This window comes from Loxodonta africana, chromosome 23 (assembly GCF_030014295.1).
Source record: "Loxodonta africana isolate mLoxAfr1 chromosome 23, mLoxAfr1.hap2, whole genome shotgun sequence".
Lineage (NCBI taxonomy): Eukaryota > Metazoa > Chordata > Mammalia > Proboscidea > Elephantidae > Loxodonta > Loxodonta africana.
The window spans coordinates 16,800,196-16,817,713 of record NC_087364.1 but is presented as its reverse complement, the minus strand read 5'-3'; the positions used below and the strand labels follow the sequence as shown (position 1 = coordinate 16,817,713).

General features: G+C 45.2%; 1 protein-coding gene across 2 annotated transcripts; it reads right to left on the bottom strand.

Annotated features, from left to right (window-relative positions):
* Window positions 1-5,964: 5,964 nt before the first annotated feature.
* HMGB1 (high mobility group box 1) lies at window positions 5,965-10,962 on the bottom strand. 2 transcript variants are annotated; one of them, XM_064275284.1, is made up of 5 exons: window positions 10,831-10,962; window positions 8,678-8,841; window positions 8,324-8,469; window positions 7,491-7,665; window positions 5,965-6,605 (listed from the first exon to the last, which is right to left on the bottom strand). In XM_064275284.1, exons 2-5 carry the CDS (start codon window positions 8,825-8,827, stop codon window positions 6,429-6,431), a joined length of 648 nt encoding a protein of 215 aa, XP_064131354.1. In that variant the 5' UTR covers window positions 8,828-8,841; window positions 10,831-10,962; the 3' UTR covers window positions 5,965-6,428. The 2 variants fall into 2 exon arrangements, with proteins under 2 accessions (XP_064131354.1, XP_003414007.1); XM_003413959.4 differs by lacking the exon at window positions 10,831-10,962 and adding an exon at window positions 9,152-9,397.
* Between the last annotated feature and the right edge of the window lie 6,556 nt (window positions 10,963-17,518).

Here is a 17,518-nt window from a genome sequence, read left to right as displayed (position 1 = left end):
TGAACGTACGGGGCAGGGAGGAAGCCTCTGGTGGGGGCCCTTCCTCAACCGTCCTTAAAGGGAAGGCAAAGGGACTCACTCTTCTTTTGCACCTACTGCGAGCCTGGCACTGCCCTGGGCATTTCTCTACACCCAGATTAGATACTTTTGATATTGCTTTTTTTTACTTTGGGAGGAGACCTGGTGGCTCAGTGGTTAAGTGCTCGGTTGCTAACCCAAAGGTCGGCAGTTTGTACCCCACTAGCGGCTCCTGGCGATCTGCTCCCATAAAGATTACAGCCTAGAAAACTCCATGGGTTAGTTCTCCTTTGTCACATAGGGTCGCTATGACTTGGCATTGACTTGACAGCAGAGGATTTGGCTTTTTTTCTGGGGGAGGGGTTGTCACTGAGCAAGCCTCAGGATCTCCATGGGCCTTTGTCCACCACTCAGGGAAACACGCTGTGGGGGTGCAAATAGTCCCAGACCCCGTCACCCAGAACATGCTAGACCCCACACTAGTGCTACGCTGAGTTCAGTGGATGCCCTTGAAGCCATGACAAGTCTTGTCACTCTTGTGAAGAGGCCGTCCTGGTTGCCTCTGGCTTCTGAGCTTGAGTGTATTCCCTGTGCCCCAGCCAGATGACAGAGCAAGACCAACTTCCCGGAAACTCTGAGGAGAGCAGCGGGGAGGCTGTCATATCCCTGCTGACTAGCCTCCAGGTTCTTACTTTTCATACCTCCCTGGGCATTACACTGGCACCCGAAGGGGGGGTAACTGAGCCTCCAGTTTCTCTTTATAAAAGAAAACCCATACCCAGTAGATACTTACTTGGTGTTTTTGTGAGCCATCCAGTCAATTTTGACTAATAGCGACCCTAGAGGACAGAACCGAACTGCCCCATAGGGTTTTCTAGGCTGTAATCTTATGGGAATGGGAAGGAGCTCTGGTGGCACAGTGGTTAAGCGCTCGGCTGCTAACGGAAAGGTCTGTGGTTTGAACCCACAGCCGCTCAGTGGGATAAAGATGTAGCAGTGGTAGTCTGCTTCTGTAAAGATCGCAGCCTTGGAAACCCTACAGGGTGGTCCTACTCTGTCCTGTAGGGTCTCTAGGAGTCGAAATCCACTCGATGTCAGTGGGGTTGGCTTTTTTTTTTCTGATCTTTACGGGAGCAGATCACCAGGTCTTTCCCCTGCAGAGAGGCGGGTGGGTTGGAACTGCTGACCTTACAGTCTGCAGCTGAGCCCTTAACCATTGCACTGCCAGGGCCCCTACTATTTGGTGTTAGGATTTTTTTTTTTTTTTTAAGTTTTCACACCTGGTTATGATCAGGATGTTTTATAACTCTCTAATTCAAGCCCAACAAGCAAATATAGGTTAAAGTCTGTAGTTAGAGATTCTATGTAACTCTAAGGAACTAAGTTTAATTTCACCTTAAAGCCTATAAATACTATGGCATTGATAACTGCACCTGGGCTGTGATCTTTACCCTGAATTACCGTCTCCAGCAAGGAAGAGAAGCAGAGATGAACTTTATTCTGTTTCCATTCCACGCTTCCAAATGACCTGTTTCCTAGTGCCCAGAATCTGGCTCACATAATCCTTGTTATACCTTGTAGCCTTATTTCCTTTTTCAAAATTGTTGGCCGCAGCTCATAGAAAATCGACGCTCAATCTCTGCTAGAAAAAGCCTTCCCCAGATAAAACGACCAGATACTTCCATCTAGGACAAGGAATGCCAAAAAGGGAAGGAAGCTCTTCATTTTCACATTATTGATTGCATAAATATTTAGTTATTGCATTCGCTTTTTAGAAAAATAGTTCAGCAGTTTAAATAATCAATAACCAACCTCAGGGGTCTTGTGTGTGTGTGTGTGCATGCAGTGTGTGTATTCAGGTGGCTCTGAACAAATGGCAATATTTCAGTATTTTAATTTCTCATCTTTTAAAAATGGATAGTTGCTTCATGGAACCAAAAAAAAAAAAACCCAGAAAAATCTCGATTCACTGTAGGAAAACCAAAACCCCAAACCAAACCTGTCACCATCGAGTCGATTCCGACTCATAGACATCTTATAGGATAGGGTAGAACTGCCCCATAGGGTTTACAAGGTTGTCATCTTTTCAGAAGCACACTGCCACATCTAATCACGCAGAGCAGCTGCTGGGTTCAAACCACCAGCCAGCCTTTTAGTTACGCAGCCAAGTGCTTCATCACTGCACTACTAAAACCTCCTTAAATATTACAAGGCTCTTTAACTCTCTTTCACTGACTTTCAATTGTTTTTCAGAGTCCGTACATAGCCAGCACATGCCCACCATCCCTCATGCCTTCCCTTGCAGCTCAATCATAATTCCTCCTGTTATTCCAGACTTATTTTACCCCCGTTTTCCAGTGGGTGCCCAGTAAACTGAACTACTATGTACCTGGAAGGTCCACACCAACAGGTGTGCCTAAAGGCGTAAGTGATTACACTTCCTCCCGGCTGGTACAGGAGCCCTAGTGGTGCAGCAGTTAAGTGCTTGGGGGCCAACCAAAAAGGTTGGCAGTTCAAATCTACCAGCTGCTCCTCGGAAACCCTACAGGGCAGTTATACTCTGTCCTGTAGGGTCGCTAGGAGTTGGAATTGACTCTAGGGCAACGGGTATGGCCTACTTTAAGAGACTGACACCCACTGATGGGCTCTATGCTCTGGAGTGTGACACACTGAGTTATACTTGTGTTGTTCTGTGTTGTGTGCTACGTATTTCTGTGCCCTGATGGATCGCTGGGGAGCTCTGGTGGCAGTCGTTAAGCACTTGGCTGCTGAGTGGTCGGCGGTTGGAGCCCACCAGCTGATTCTCGGGAAAAAGATGTGGGAGACTGCTTCTGTAAAGATTACAGCCCTGGGAACCCTACGGGGGAGTTCTACTCTGTGTTACAGGGTCACTATGAGTTGGAATCAACTGGATGGCAATGGGTTTGGTGGCTTGCTAAATAGCAGCGTTCCTAAAAACACAGCCACATTTTGCCTCTTTACTCCAGGGAGCAACTTGGCTCAGATCCAGGGAATTTCCCAAGTTGTGGCAAATGTTTGCACTGCTGTTTATGTCTTTGCTCTCAGAAGGGGATAAGAAAATGAACGAACTTGGATTTTATTGTTGTCATCTTTGGGGAGATATCGAAACCACTGTCTGGCTTTTATCTAGTTTTAAAAGGTATTTTAAGGATACTCTGAAAATGACACAAAGCACAAATATGAAAAACAAACTTAAAAAACTATCACAATCGCTTATCAATAAAAGGCAACACATCGTATTTAAGCAACTCGACTGTGGTTAGTTCTATGATTTAAGCTGAATTTCATTGGTGCAAATCTGCACTACCATACCATCATACACAAAAAGAGCCTGACTAGTTTAGACCCTCTCAGAGGCATGCTACGCTGAAAACTTTCGTCATATGCTGTGTGCTGTCAAGGTACCTGGCCACACTTCTCATTCAGAAATACCAATGTTGTCTCTCTCGTGCAGTTTTCAACGTAGCTGGATGCTACCATGTCTGAGCAGAGTTTACGATGCCCTAGGCAGTGAGGACGGAGCCCTGGTGGTGCAGTGGTTAAAGCACTTGGCTGCCAACCAAAACAGGTTGAACCCGACCAGCCGCTCCGCGGAGTAAAGATGTGGCAGTCTGTTCCTGTGAAGATTACAGCGTTGGAAATCCTATGGGGCAGTGCTACTCTGTCCTACAGGGTTGCTATGAGTCAGAATTGATTCCAGGGCAGTGGGGTTTTTTTTTTTTTTAGTTTGGGCAATGAGGGCAACACCTGTCTAGTGACTACCATGAGCACTTTTCATCGTTATCTTTAAATTCTTAACTCTGAGAACACAGAAAAGATGTTCTTTTTCAGATTTCATTCTAATCATAAACATGGCAAATATTATCAATACCTTAAGGGAAGGTCATCAGAACTAGAGCAGTAGCTCCTGACCTCTACACAAGCAGCCTAGGAAATGGGATTATTTTAGTTTGAAGTTTTACTCAGTAGGCCAAACCAGTGTTTAAGATGCATAGTTTTGTACAAAAATTCTGATAATCTAATCCTTTCTGGATATTTTAAGAAATTCTTTATACCCCATAACGCTCTAACCATTTTTCAACATTAAGAGTTTCTATAGTTTAAAATGTTTCCGTTTTACACTAAATTATCCATATGCTTGAGTTTCAGAGATCTGAGTTTCTGGGGACACCGTTGGAACACTTAATGTAACTATGGGAGTTTTCAGATTAAAGAAGGTTCTTATCAACCTTTTGCTGTCAAAATCTCAAGTCAGTTAAATGACCCAAATTAAAAAAAAAAAACCACCTTATCCCCATTCTCAACATCTTCACAAGAAACTAGTAGCCTAGTAGGCACTGCAAACCCAATGATCGGGTTAGAGAAGTTTCCTTGAGGCAGAATTCACTTTTCAACAAACATCAGCAACAGATGTGACAGCGGTAGGGCCATGGCTATAGTAGAAATGCCCATGAAAAATCAGAGGAAAACAGTAGGCATTTGTCCCCTTTGGCTGAACATCGGATGAATTTTAGGACACTATTTCCGTACTTTCTACCGAGGTCCTCTCATTTGGCTTCGAATGTTCTAGAAGAGCTTTTAAATTTATAACCACCTACCCTGCTTTTCACTTACATGTGCCTCTCTCTGGAAAATCACTTTAACCCTCAACATTCTGAAAATAAAACTAATTTTCTTTCTAAGTGTGTATCTACAGCACGCCCTAAGAGTACCTGGAATATGTGGTACCTTCATCGGCCCATTAACCTATTTATAAACATAAAGTGCCTCTGAAAGGAAAAGTCTGCCAGCCTTCCTATTTCAAAGGTGCTACTAAAAGCTATTAAAAACTACAAAATAACAAAGCCTTAAAATTCTTAAGTGAATACCATTTAAGTAATATTTAAAACCTCTGCAGTTATTAGTTTATTAGTATCATCCAGGACTCAGATGTCAATATTCCTCCTGAAATTATACACAAACAAACGCAAATGGGAAAGAATCCAGGTCATCAAAATCATGTAACGAAACAGCACTCTATCACAAAAGCGTGTAAAATTACAAGAACGCTATTCGAAAACACTGGCACTTTAAGAGAATGATCATCTCAAAACCCACAAAATTGCCAAATTGTTCCCTAAGCTGCTAGAACAGGTAAACGTATGACCCTGGTGAGTACGTCTGGGTTTAGAAATCAAACCTGAATAAACTGATCGGCACTGAGATGTAAACTTTTTCTTCTTTCCTCAAAGCTTGACTTATAAAGGGACAGACTACAAGATAGCCAACACATACCTTATTTTAAATATGGCATGTTTTAAAAGGCGGTCTAATTATAATGGAGAATCTCAAGTTTTTCCGAACAGTCATATTTGGATAAATGGGAAGGCATTTATAGCCAGCATTTTCTGAGCCTTTGCAGGGTCAGGTCAACAAAAAACTTAACACAGCTGTCTCGTATTTTAAGCTCACGCTTTTGGGGATACGTTCTTAGGCCTTCTTTAATGTGGAAACTGCCAATATAACTGCCATTACATGGTAATGGGCGTCACAAAATGTAGTAGAGTCCTCATGTAAAGACCAGAACATATGGCTTCCGATAGTCCTTCGAGGACAGACTTTCAGAATGTGTGGTTCTAACAGTCCCATCCTATGAACAGATACTGGTTACTCTTTACTTGGAAAATGTGGTAGCTGGGATATGTGAATCTGTATCAACTGACCAGGATTTGAGTTTCACTTATGGGTGAAAACTGTCTCAATTCAACTTTTATTACTCCCCCTCATGAGTATGCAGGGTGTGTGGGAGAAAGCTTTTCTATCTGCTAACTATACGAAAAGATGAACAGTGTAAATAAGTCATGTGACCCAAAATGGGCAAAAGCAAAAGAGACTAGCTTCCCCTCATGAACAACAATGTCAGACCTATGAAAAGGACAACAATACTAATAAAAAAAATTGTATTTACTTAGAAGCATTCAGAATGTCAACAAAACAGCTGCAACTTTTTTTTTTTTTTTGCAATTACAGAGTGGTATTCAGTTAACAGAACAACAATTATTTCGTATAAGCTGCATCAGAGACAACTGAAGATGAAAAAACTACCATCCCCATATATAACTAATTTGTGCTGTGCACCAACAGATCCTGCTTTAAATTTCCATGCCAATTTACAACCCCCACACTGTACCAGGCAAGGTTAGTGGCTATTGAAAATACCACCAGGACAGGGCTATCTAAAGACACATTCGGTAGTGTGTTAACTATACAAAAAAAGACACTGTACAGTTTAAAAACAAATCTTACACAGCCTTACATTTCAATTTTTTTTTCTTTAAAAGGAGTGAGTTGTGTACAGGGGGGTTAAATGCTTTATAGACAAGAAAAAAAAAAACTGCGCTAGAACCAACTTATTCATCATCATCATCTTCTTCTTCGTCTTCATCTTCTTCATCCTCCTCCTCCTCTTCATCTTCCTCATCTTCTTCATCCTCCTCCTCTTCCTTCTTTTTCTTGCTTTTCTCAGCCTTCACAACTCCCTTTTTGGCTGCGTCAGGCTTTCCTTTAGCCCGGTATGCAGCAATATCCTTCAAAAATAAAGGGAAGAGAATGGTATGGAAGAGAAGGAATTAAAAAAAGAAAAAAAGTTGAAGTAAGAATATGCCAAATCTTTACGAAAATCCAGATCCCAGTTACACCAAGATCACACATCTGTAACGCCACAAATAACCAGGACTTCCAGAAATGCATAGAATTATAAGATAATTAATTAGCAATCCATAACTCAGGGAATGGCCCTGTCTCGTATCTGCAACGTTCTGCCTCACTGAAGTACAATTACATACCACATTCTAACTGCAGTTTATTAAAACCAGAATGCAGAGCCTTTGATTAAAGGGTAGACACTGCCACCTTCTGAATGCAAAAAAGTAGTCTACAGGTTATAAATACTGCCAGCCTCTCATCCATAGTAGGTAACATACTCTTAAAAAAACAAAAATGTGCCAGTTGACCACGATATTAGGTTAAGAACGTCCAGAATGGATCACGGTTTTCAGAATAAATGACTAGAAACCTGTAAGTGACAAGTGAAATTTTCACTTGAAGTACTTTATATGTCAATTCAAAGGATGGGGTTATAGGTTTTTTTTTTCATTAACATATTGTATAGATCAAGGGACTTGAAACTTTTTAATCGCCGTGCCCGACCACTGAAATAATTCAGACGTTTTTGAGTCAAAGCAGCTACCAATATTTTCATGTATTTATATGTCACAGAACACATTAAATTGAAAACATTAATTGAATTTGACTGTGGTCTTTGAAAAACAATATATGACTAAAAACTATGAAAACAAAACTACAACCCACCTCAAACTCTTATGAACAGGCCAAATTAAGGTAATGTGTCTAGTGTTTAACTATCTGGCATACCTTTCCATCAATCTACCAAGCGAACCTGCACTTCTTACCTTTTCGTATTTCTCCTTCAGCTTGGCGGCCTTCTTCTCATAAGGCTGCTTGTCATCGGCAGCAGTGTTATTCCACATCTCTCCAAGCTTCTTCGCAACATCACCAATGGATAGGCCAGGATGTTCGCCTTTGATTTTTGGGCGATACTCAGAACAAAACAAGAAAAAGGCCGAACTAAAGAGAGAAATTTGAGAATTTTAAGTCAGCAGATCCTAACAAAGAATACTACCCAAGTGTGTATTGTACTACCATATAAAATCTGCCTCTAATCTCTACTGTGTGTTGGAGAAGGAAATATTTTAACATGCTAAATAGCCTTCAGAAACGCTGGTGGCGTAGTGGTTAAGCGCTACAGCTCCTAACCAAAAGGTTGGCAGTTCGAATTTACCAGGCGCTCCTTGGAAACCCTATGGGGCAGTCCGACTCTGTCCTATAGCGTTGCTATGAGTCAGAACTGACTCGACAGCAACGGGTTTGTTTCTTAAACAGCCTTCATAACCAAAGCTTAACTTAAAAATGATTTAACATGTGACTCTCCTAGGTATACTACTAATTAACATTAAACATCCAAAAATAAAAAAATCCTCATTTTGCAAATTACCTCATAAAATGTCTTAAGAAATAAAAAGGTCAAAATTTCTGGTGAAGGAGTAAGTAATTCAAATACTCTGGCATCAGGTGGGAGTTTTATTTACAACACCTACAGGTACCAACGTAAGCCATTATTAGCTAAGAAATTTAGGTTCTACACTCTAAACCACAAGGTGGCTTGCTAAATTTCTGATTCTACTGTAAAACACTTCTTAAAGACAAAAACAGGAAAGATACTCACGGAGGCCTCTTGGGTGCGTTGGGATCCTTGAACTTCTTTTTTGTTTCCCCTTTAGGAGGGATATAAGTTTTCATTTCTCTTTCATAACGGGCCTTGTCCGCCTTTGCCATGTCTTCAAATTTCCCTTTCTCTTTAGCAGACATGGTCTACAAAAGAATTATTTGGAAAACTAAGTTAATGTCGAAATTTTAATAAATTATCCCCGAGTATTAAAATGAATAAAACCAAGCGCTCTTTGCCTTTTAGTAGCCTGTTCTAACATCACCACTCACGTTAGAGAAATGATCATTGAGGCCTTTTTTGGATTTTATTACCTGTTTTGTTATCTTGCTAGTATGCTTTAAGCCCTCTTACCTTCCACCTCTCTGAGCACTTCTTGGAAAACTCTGAGAAGTTGACTGAAGCATCTGGGTGCTTCTTCTTGTGCTCCTCCCGGCAAGTTTGCACAAAAAATGCATACGATGACATTTTGCCTCTCGGCTTCTTAGGATCTCCTTTGCCCATGTTTAGTTATTTTCCTAAAAAAATAAAAACCGTAAGATGTTAACAACGGAGTAACATTAGAGCACTTTAACTTCTTGGGGGAGTGAATGAGCACCAAATTACTGGTTATTTAACACAGCAGTGACATTAACCTCTCCTAAGACTGGACAAGACAGCAGCGATGATAGCCAATTCCTAAAGAGGCTAGGCCAAGCAAACAAACAAACAAACAAACGGTCCTTCAGTGTAATCTCCAAAGTGTAGACACCACGGCCTCCGCACTCAGTATTCTTTACAGACCCGCCTGGGAGTGAGCATTTAAGGGGCCATTTAAACCATTTTTACCTCTACAAAACCATTTTAATCAAAACCAAAGATCAGGAGACGAATGCTGCCGATTCCGGGGTTTGTACCACAGAACAGAGAGGCCAAGACCCAAGGGGAGATCTTCCCAAACCGTGGGCCTGAACGAGCGCCCCGGAAGTTTTCCCAGCGACTACTTTAAAGCCATTCTCCTTGGCCTCCAACTTCGCTCGGAGGAGGGGAGGCTGTGGAGCTGGGCCCGGCCGGGGGTGGCGGTGGCATTTGCGCGGCTGCCACCGTGAGGCGGCTCGGTTTCCTATCGGTTTGGCCACGAGCTGTTATTTCGGTTCTGACTATACACGTCCGGTCTGAAGTTTCTCGAGTAAACAAGGATGAGGGACAAAAGCCACTCCTGCGACTTGCTCGGGGTTTTTTTTTTGTTTGTTTTTTAATTTTTAAGCGCACCCCCCACCCCCCACGTAAGGGTATTTTTTTTTAATCTATAAAAGTTGGGGTGAAGCGTGAGGCGGGGCTCGACGTTAAATATCTGCACCTTCCCGCCACTTTGCCCTCCCCCCGCGCACCCCGAAACTCCGGTGGCGGGGGCCGCCCGAGCGGGGAGGGGGCCCGGCGCCCAGCACGCCCGCCACGTGCGCCCGCCCCCCATTTTGGGAGCGTCGGGCCGCGAAGGAGCGAGACGGGGGCGGCCGGGCGGCGCGGAGCGTCCCCTGCGCGAAATGGGGGCGGCGCGGCGCACGGAATGGCCGCCGCGTCTTCCCCGCCTGCGCCGCCGCCGCCGCCGCCGCGAGGGCGAGCGCGAGCGAGAACATGGCTCCTTCCCTTTGTGTGTGTGTGAGTGTGTGTGTGTGTGTGTGCGTGTGCGCGGCGGCGGGGGCGGGGCGGCCTCCTCCTCCTCCTCCCCCGCCCGCCCGCCCGGCCGCCCAGGCGCCCCCGGCCCCGCCGCTCCCCGCCCCCGCCCCCGCCCGGCGAACGCGGCGGGGAAAAGGCAGGAAAAAAAAAGTTGCCTCGGAACTGCCGCCCGCTCCCCCCGCCGCCCGCCCCGCCGCCCGCCGCCTTGTTTTCTCTCCAGCCGGCAGCGCCAGCCCAGTCAGCCATGTTCCCGCGAGCGCCGCCGCCGCCGCCGCGCCCGCCGCCCCCCGCCCGGCCGCCCGCCGCCCGGGGACACGGGCCCGAGCCCGCCGCCCGCACCCGCCGGCGCGGCCCCGGCCCGCCCGTCCGCCCGCCCGCGGCCTCGGCGGCGCCCGGACTCTGCGGCGTTCGGCGGCGCGATGGCTCCCGCAGCCCCGCGGACGCCGCTCCGCCGCCGCTCCCCGCTCCCCGCTCCCGGCCCGCGCGCGCCACGCCGCCGCCGAACGCTCGGCCCCGGGGGAAAACACGTTAGAAAAAAAAATTTATTTTTAAAAAAAAATTTTTTTTTTTTTTTTTTTTTTTGCGCCAGTCAGCGCGGACGCCGCCGGGGGTGGAAACTCGTGCTCCGGGCTTCCCCGCGCCTCGGGCAGCCCCGGGCCGGGCTCCCGGCGCGCGGCGGACTCCCGGCGCCCGAGGACGGGCTCGGTCCGCACGCAGGTCCCCCCGCGTCCCCCCTCATCTGCCTTTGTGTGGATCCCGGCCCGCCGGCGCCCGGCCGCGCCGAGCCCGCTCCGCTCGGGCCTGCGGCTGCCCGAGGCGCGCTCCCCGTCGCCGCGCGGCCCCACACTCACCGTCCGCGAGGCACAGAGTCGCCCAGTGCCGTCCGGCTCTGCCTGGCCCGGCGCTGTCTCTATGGAGCTCAATGTACTGCAATGGCTGTGAGAGCGGGAGCCAGACGCAGCCTCCTCACTCTCTCCGCTCTGTAACATTACTCTCCAGCCAGCGCCGCTCCTATTGGCTACCGCCAACTCACCGAGCTCGCTCATTGGCCCGATCCCTCCCATTGTCCTGACCAGAGCCCGTCTGCTATTGGCTGTCTCCGGGGACACGTCATCAAGGATTGAAACAGCGCGCAAATCTGAATGTGTGTGTATGCCGGGCAAAGAGGCTGAGGCGGGAGAGGCAGAGGCATAGGCAGCAGCTGCTACGCGAAAGCAGAGCTCTATGGTGGATGTGTGCATGGTCTAACCCAAGCCAGCCCCACTCCGGAGCGGCCGCCCGAGCGAAAAGGGCCTGGCTTTTCCACAAGTGTCTCCAACTCCTCAGGCAAAAGAGACACCCACAGTCCTCCCCCCCCCTTCCTGCCCCACACTCACCTCCAAAGCCTGGAGATAAAAGGGCCCAGACTTTTAATAGACCTTCAAAAGTGGGGGCGACGGGATGAGATCATGCCCCCTGGAAATTGGGGTCTCCGCGAGTGCAGGGGGGTGAAGGCAGCCAAGCACGGAACCCCCTCAACAGCATAGGGTTGCACTGCACTTCAGATCTCCATAAAGGCAGGATTTCGCCTTGCAGAAAGTGACATACAGCGAGTAGGTTTTAAAACACCCCTTTTCGGGGCTCATGTGCCGAAACGTCGGCTTGCCCAGCCCCTGAAGTCTTGAATCACCCAGCAGGCATTCAGTTTCATCCTTTTTCTCGGTTTGGTCGAGTTTCACAGCATGTCTAGAACTTTGTATTTAAATACAAAGCGCCGTCTGAACTTCCTGGAAATCAAATAATTATTCCATGTAATTAAAGCACAGCCGCTGAGTTTTGATAAGGCGGACTCTACGAGGAAACGTTTGCGAGGGCCTGCTAGAATGAGCACTCATTAGAGACCACTTCTTTTTTTAAAAAAAAAAAAACTCTTTGGCTATTTTATTTGACTTGGTGTGGATTACTGTTATAATCAAACGAATCCTTGTGAGGCTATCTTCCCCTCCCATCACACCACTTAGTCCATCCATGTAACTGCTCTAGGATTACAGGAGTTGTGAGTGTATTGTTACCTGGAGATTCGACCGAGGCAGAGAGTGCATATGCCCCAATCCCCAGGCACAGTTTCTGTAACTCACCAAGTTGGCTGGTGTTAATATACATACTTCTCATCTGTCTGTAGAGAAAGTATATACTATCACGGCCAGTTCTGAAGGCGGTACTTTTAGATCAGGCCTTTATGAGCTGATTATCTATTCTCTTCTCACCCTGAGCAGACCACACCCCTATTCAGTTATAACAGACTTCCCCTTTTTTCACTCTTCAATGGTATGTTTATACACTTCTAAATCCACTAGCCAATTCCTCCAAAAGTAATACATCCAAGTTAATGTCAATCACTTATGTGAATTTGGCTTCTTATATCCCCTCTAAGCTTCCATAACCTAACGTATTTGCTCAGATTTATTAAGGCTTCCCTGACCTGCAATTTTAGTGTCTCTTCTTCTTCTGTTTCTAAAACACTCTAGATCTCAGGGATTATAATCTTGGTGAAGAGACTGTATAGCATGCATGCCCATGAAAAAGATTTACATATTAAAAATATATAAAACTGGCATGCTGCTCACTCAGTGTTTAAAAAGTAAATACAATTAACTTTTATATTGTTATTTTCTCACATGTATACCCTTCTCTACTTCTCTCTACTCATCACTCAATTTATATGCTTTATTTAAATCTAGGTGTTACTTCAATTCTGTTTTATTCTCTCGATGCAAAATATTCAAGAGCATGTTTAAAGATATGTTAAATGCCATGCATGGTATCAAAACTTGACTATTATTTGAGGATGGCTCTATCGATATTTTCCATTAGCAATGCTGGGGCTCGCACTGACCCAGCCATAAACATTTTTACCAGTTGTCAACACCAGTTTACTCCATATAAAAATATAGGGCAAGTTTATGGCCACTGAACAGTGTGAGAGCAATGGGCCCACACAAGGTTTCTATTTTGGCAAGTTGGTATGGTGAGCAATAGAGACTGGAGTAAAATAGGCCTTGGTTCAAGTCCCAGCTCCACTACTTACTAGCTGTATGATCTTGCACACGTTTTTAACTTCTTTGTGCCTCAATTCTCTCAGTTACAAGATGGAGGCAATTCCAGAGTTGTTGTAAAGATTAAACTTTTTTTTAGAAAACAACTGTTGACAACTATGACCATCTCTTTAATACTATGACTTAGAAAACCTCAAGTGCTGTTTGTTAACCTTGAATTTTTCTTCATATTTTGATTATATATGCGGGCAGTGGTTGCAAATCTAGTTAGACCTTTTTTTTTTTTTTAATTTTAATCCTAGCTTCAAACATCACCCATGTTCATTCAGTCTGGCAGTGGTGCCTTTATTAATTCCCAAGCACCACAGAGGCCCTGTCAGAGAATAGCACCTAAAAATCCCCACCTACACTGCAGTACTTCGTACATTTGTTTTTCCGTGGTAGAGGCAGAGAAGGACAAAAAAAGAAACAGAAACTTTTAAATACACTCTATAACTTCTAGCCCTAATCTTGCAATCCTGACGTTCACCTGTTCATGATGTCGTTGTTGGGTGCCGTCGAGTCGATTTTGACTTACAGCAATCCCACGTGACAGAGTAGCACTGCCCCATAGGGTTTCCTAGGCTGTTATCTTTATGGGAGCCAGGTCTTTCCTCCTTGGAGCTGCTGGGTGGGTTCAAACCACCAACCTTTGGGTTAGCAGCCGAGCTCTTAACCCTTTGTACCACCAGGGACTCTTCCTTTCTTCAGCATGAATCATTAGCCACAAACTAGCGTCTATTTTTCTTTAGAGTTATGAAGTTTTCTAATTGTAAAGCTGTCTAATTCAAAAAGCCTAAACACTCTCCCCCCATATTCAGTTTAGCCAACTGAATGACAGACAGATCTTCATTAATATAGCTATGTCCTTCTTGAAGCCTGCCATGATCCCCTTAGGGATCCCATGATACTCTGTTCATTAATTACTGTATTCACATTTGTAACTATCCAGGTAGGTGTCTGCTTGCCCCACTGCACTGCATCTCTATCTTATCTTTGTATTTCAAGCACCCAGCACAGTGCTTGGCATATAAAACCAAAAATCCAAACCAGTTGCTGTCATGTCAACTCCAACTCATGGTGACCCCATCATAGGCACAAAATAAAGTCTGTTGGAAAAAATGAATTAAGAACTGAAAGAGTACTTACTGTGAAGTATTGTTTTAATTTTCCTCTTCCATCTTTGGAGATATGCATTTGGATCTTTCTAAATCGGAAGGCAAGAAAATAAAATAATACTAAGTAATCAGTAAATGTTAGGAGGGGCAAGATTGAGGACAGAGGCCAATTGTAACTCATTTAAATTACTTAAAAATGGAGAGAAAGACTGGAGGACTGGGAGGGGAAACCTCAAATGTAGATTAGCATATACGGTTTTAGTATTTACCAGTTCCTACGGTGGCACAGGAAAACCTGGTGGCATAGTGGTTAAATGCTATGGCTGCTAACCAAGGGGTTGGCAGTTTGAATCTGCCAGGAGCTCCTTGAAAACTCTGTGGGGCAGTTCTGCTCTGTCCTATAGGGACGCTTGAGTCGGAATCGACTCGAGAGCACTGGGTTTGGTTTTTGCTTTGGTATGGTGGCACAGGAAACCCTGGTGGCGTAGTGGTTAAGTGCTATGGCTGCTAACCAAGAGGTCGGCAGTTCAAATCCACCAGGCGCTCCTTGGGAACTTTGTGGGGCAGATCTACTCTGTCCTGTAGGGTTGCTATGAGTCAGAATCGACTTGACCGCGGGGGGTGGGGGGGTGGGGGTGGGGGATGGTGGCACAAGGAGCCCTGGTGGTGTAGTGGTTATGAACTTGGCTGCTAACCAAAAGGTTGGCAGTTAGAGTCCTCTAGCTACTCCTTGGAAACACTGTGGGGCATTTCTACTTTGTCCTGTAGGGTTGCTATGAGTTGGAATTTACTTGATGGCAATGCGTTTGGTTTTGGTCTTTTTTTTTTTTAAGTGGTTAAGTGCTCAGCTGCTAACTGAAGGATTGGTGGTTTGAACCTACCAGCCACTCTGAGGGAGAAAGATGCGGCAGTCTGCTTCCGTAAAGATTACAGCCTTGGGAACCCTATGGAGCAGTTCTACTCTGTCATACAGGGTTGCTATGAATCAGAATCAACTCGATGGCACACAACAACAAGGAGGCAAGGTTATGCCTTGTTCGGTACTGTGAACTGTGGCAAGCCAAAGGCAAATTTATTACAGGAAACTTCAAGAGTGTCTTCCCAAAGGTTGCTTCCAACGGGCTTTTTGAAATTTAACTCTACCGTGAAACAACAAAATCCCACAAGTGACTGAAACCTTTCATTGGCTGTAGGGCAGCAATTCCTCCCCAATCAATGAATCCTAAAGTCAAGCCATGTGACTTCCCTTGTTATCTCTGTGGCTCAAAAGGGCCAGTTTCTGAGAAGGAGTAGAAACTGTAAACCAAAATGTCTGCCCAGGTCACCACACTAAAGATCACACAGACTGAAAACTTTTTTTCTAAACTGAGGATTGAGAAAAGAGAGAGAGGACTTCAGGAAAAGAAAGAACACCGGTTTATGAAGTCCAGACAAGAAGCTGAGAGACGAAGTTCCAACCCCAGTCCCACCACACGTGAGCCTCTCTGCTCACCACACTGATACCTTATCTAACTTGAAACGATGTTTTATGACTACTAAATAGATAGGCGAGGAGAAAGAGCAGAGGCCGAGGGGAGAGAGGTCGTGTATCTGTCTGTGGAAAAGGGGAAGGGTGGTTTGGGGTTACTTAAATACACTTCCTGCCTCAGCCTAGGTTTTTCTCTCAGAGTGTGGCTTGCAGGTGGGGGAATCAGGGACTTCAGCTGTGGGCCAACCTTGATGGTTGAGGCAGAGGAAATGGTGCCGAAGCTAATTTATACCAGTACTTTGTTGTTGTTGGGTGCTATCGTGTCAATTTTTAACTCAGATTAACCCCCTTGAGACAGAGTAAAACTGCCCCATAGAGTTCTCTAGGCTGTAATCTTTATGGAAGGAGACCTGGTGATGCAGCTGGTTAAGTAGAAAGGTCAGTGGTGCAAACCTACCAGCTCTGAGGGAGAAAAGACCTGGTAATCTACAGCCTTGGAAATTCTATGGGGCAGTTCTACTCTGTCCCTATAGGGTTTCTATGAGTCAGAATCGACTCCGTGACAATGGGTTTGGTTTTGGTTTTAATCTTTACTGAAGCAGATGGCTAGACCTTTCTCCCACGGGAGCCGCTGAGTAAATTTGAACCGCCAACCTTTCAGTTAGCAGCTGAGCACTTAACCGTTGTGCCACCAGGGCTCCCCTGTGAGTTCTCTAGAATTTGAACATTTCACTAGTTAGTAAAAAACAAACATTATACCTTTCGTTAGTGAGATTCTTGTTCTCTGATTAGTCAAAGAAAAACCGAAAAAAAAAAAAAAAAAAACCCACTGCCTTGAGTCCATTCTGACTCATAGCAAGCCTATAGGACAGAGTAGAACTGCCCCAAAGAGTTTCCAAGAATCCTGGTGGATTTGAACTGTCGACCTTATTGGTTAGCAGCTGTAGCTCTTAACCACTACGCCACCAGGGTTTGCATTAGTCAAAGAACAGTATACAAATAAAGAGAGGAAAAACATCAGTGAAAGTTTTTACAAGATGATTTAAATTCAGAAAAGATGACAAGTTTAGGTCTTGATGTCAAGAATCAGATCAACAGACCAAATTTGCTACCATATTAAACGTGTGGTGAACTGGAAGAATAAATGTCTCATTACACCCATGAGGATGGCTATCATCAAAAAGACGGACAACAGCAAGAGTTGGCGGGGATGTGGAGAAATTGGCCCTCACCACTGCTGATGGGAATATAAAATGGTGCTGCCGTGCCACTTGGGACAACGGTCTGGCAGTTCCCCAAAGGGTAAACATAGCGCTACCATATGATCCAGCACTTTCACTCTTAAGTATATACCCAGGAGAAATGAAAACGGATGTCCACACACAAACTTATATATAAACGTTTGTTGTCGGGTGCTGCCGAGTCGATTCCAACTCATAGCGACCCTATATGACACAGTGGAAATGCCCCCTGGGGTTTCCTTGGCTTTAATCTTTACAGGAGCAGATCACCAGCTCTTTCTTCCGTGGAGCGAATGTTTATAGCGGCATTATTTGTTAACAGCTAAAAAGTGGAAACAACTCAAATGTCCACCAACTGATGAATAGTTAGAACAAATGTGGCCTAGCTGTACAATCAAATATCATTCAGAAATAAAAGGGATGAAGCTCTGATACAGGCTACAACATGGATGAACCTTGAAAACCTTATGCTAAGTGAAAGAAACCAGTCACAAAAGGCCGCGTATCATATGATTCCGTTTGTATAAAATAGCCAGAATAGGAAAATTTATACAGACAGGAGGCTGAGTAGTGGTTGACAGGGGCTGGGGAGAAAGGAGACAGGGGACTGATTGCTAATGGGTTGAGGTTTCTTTTAA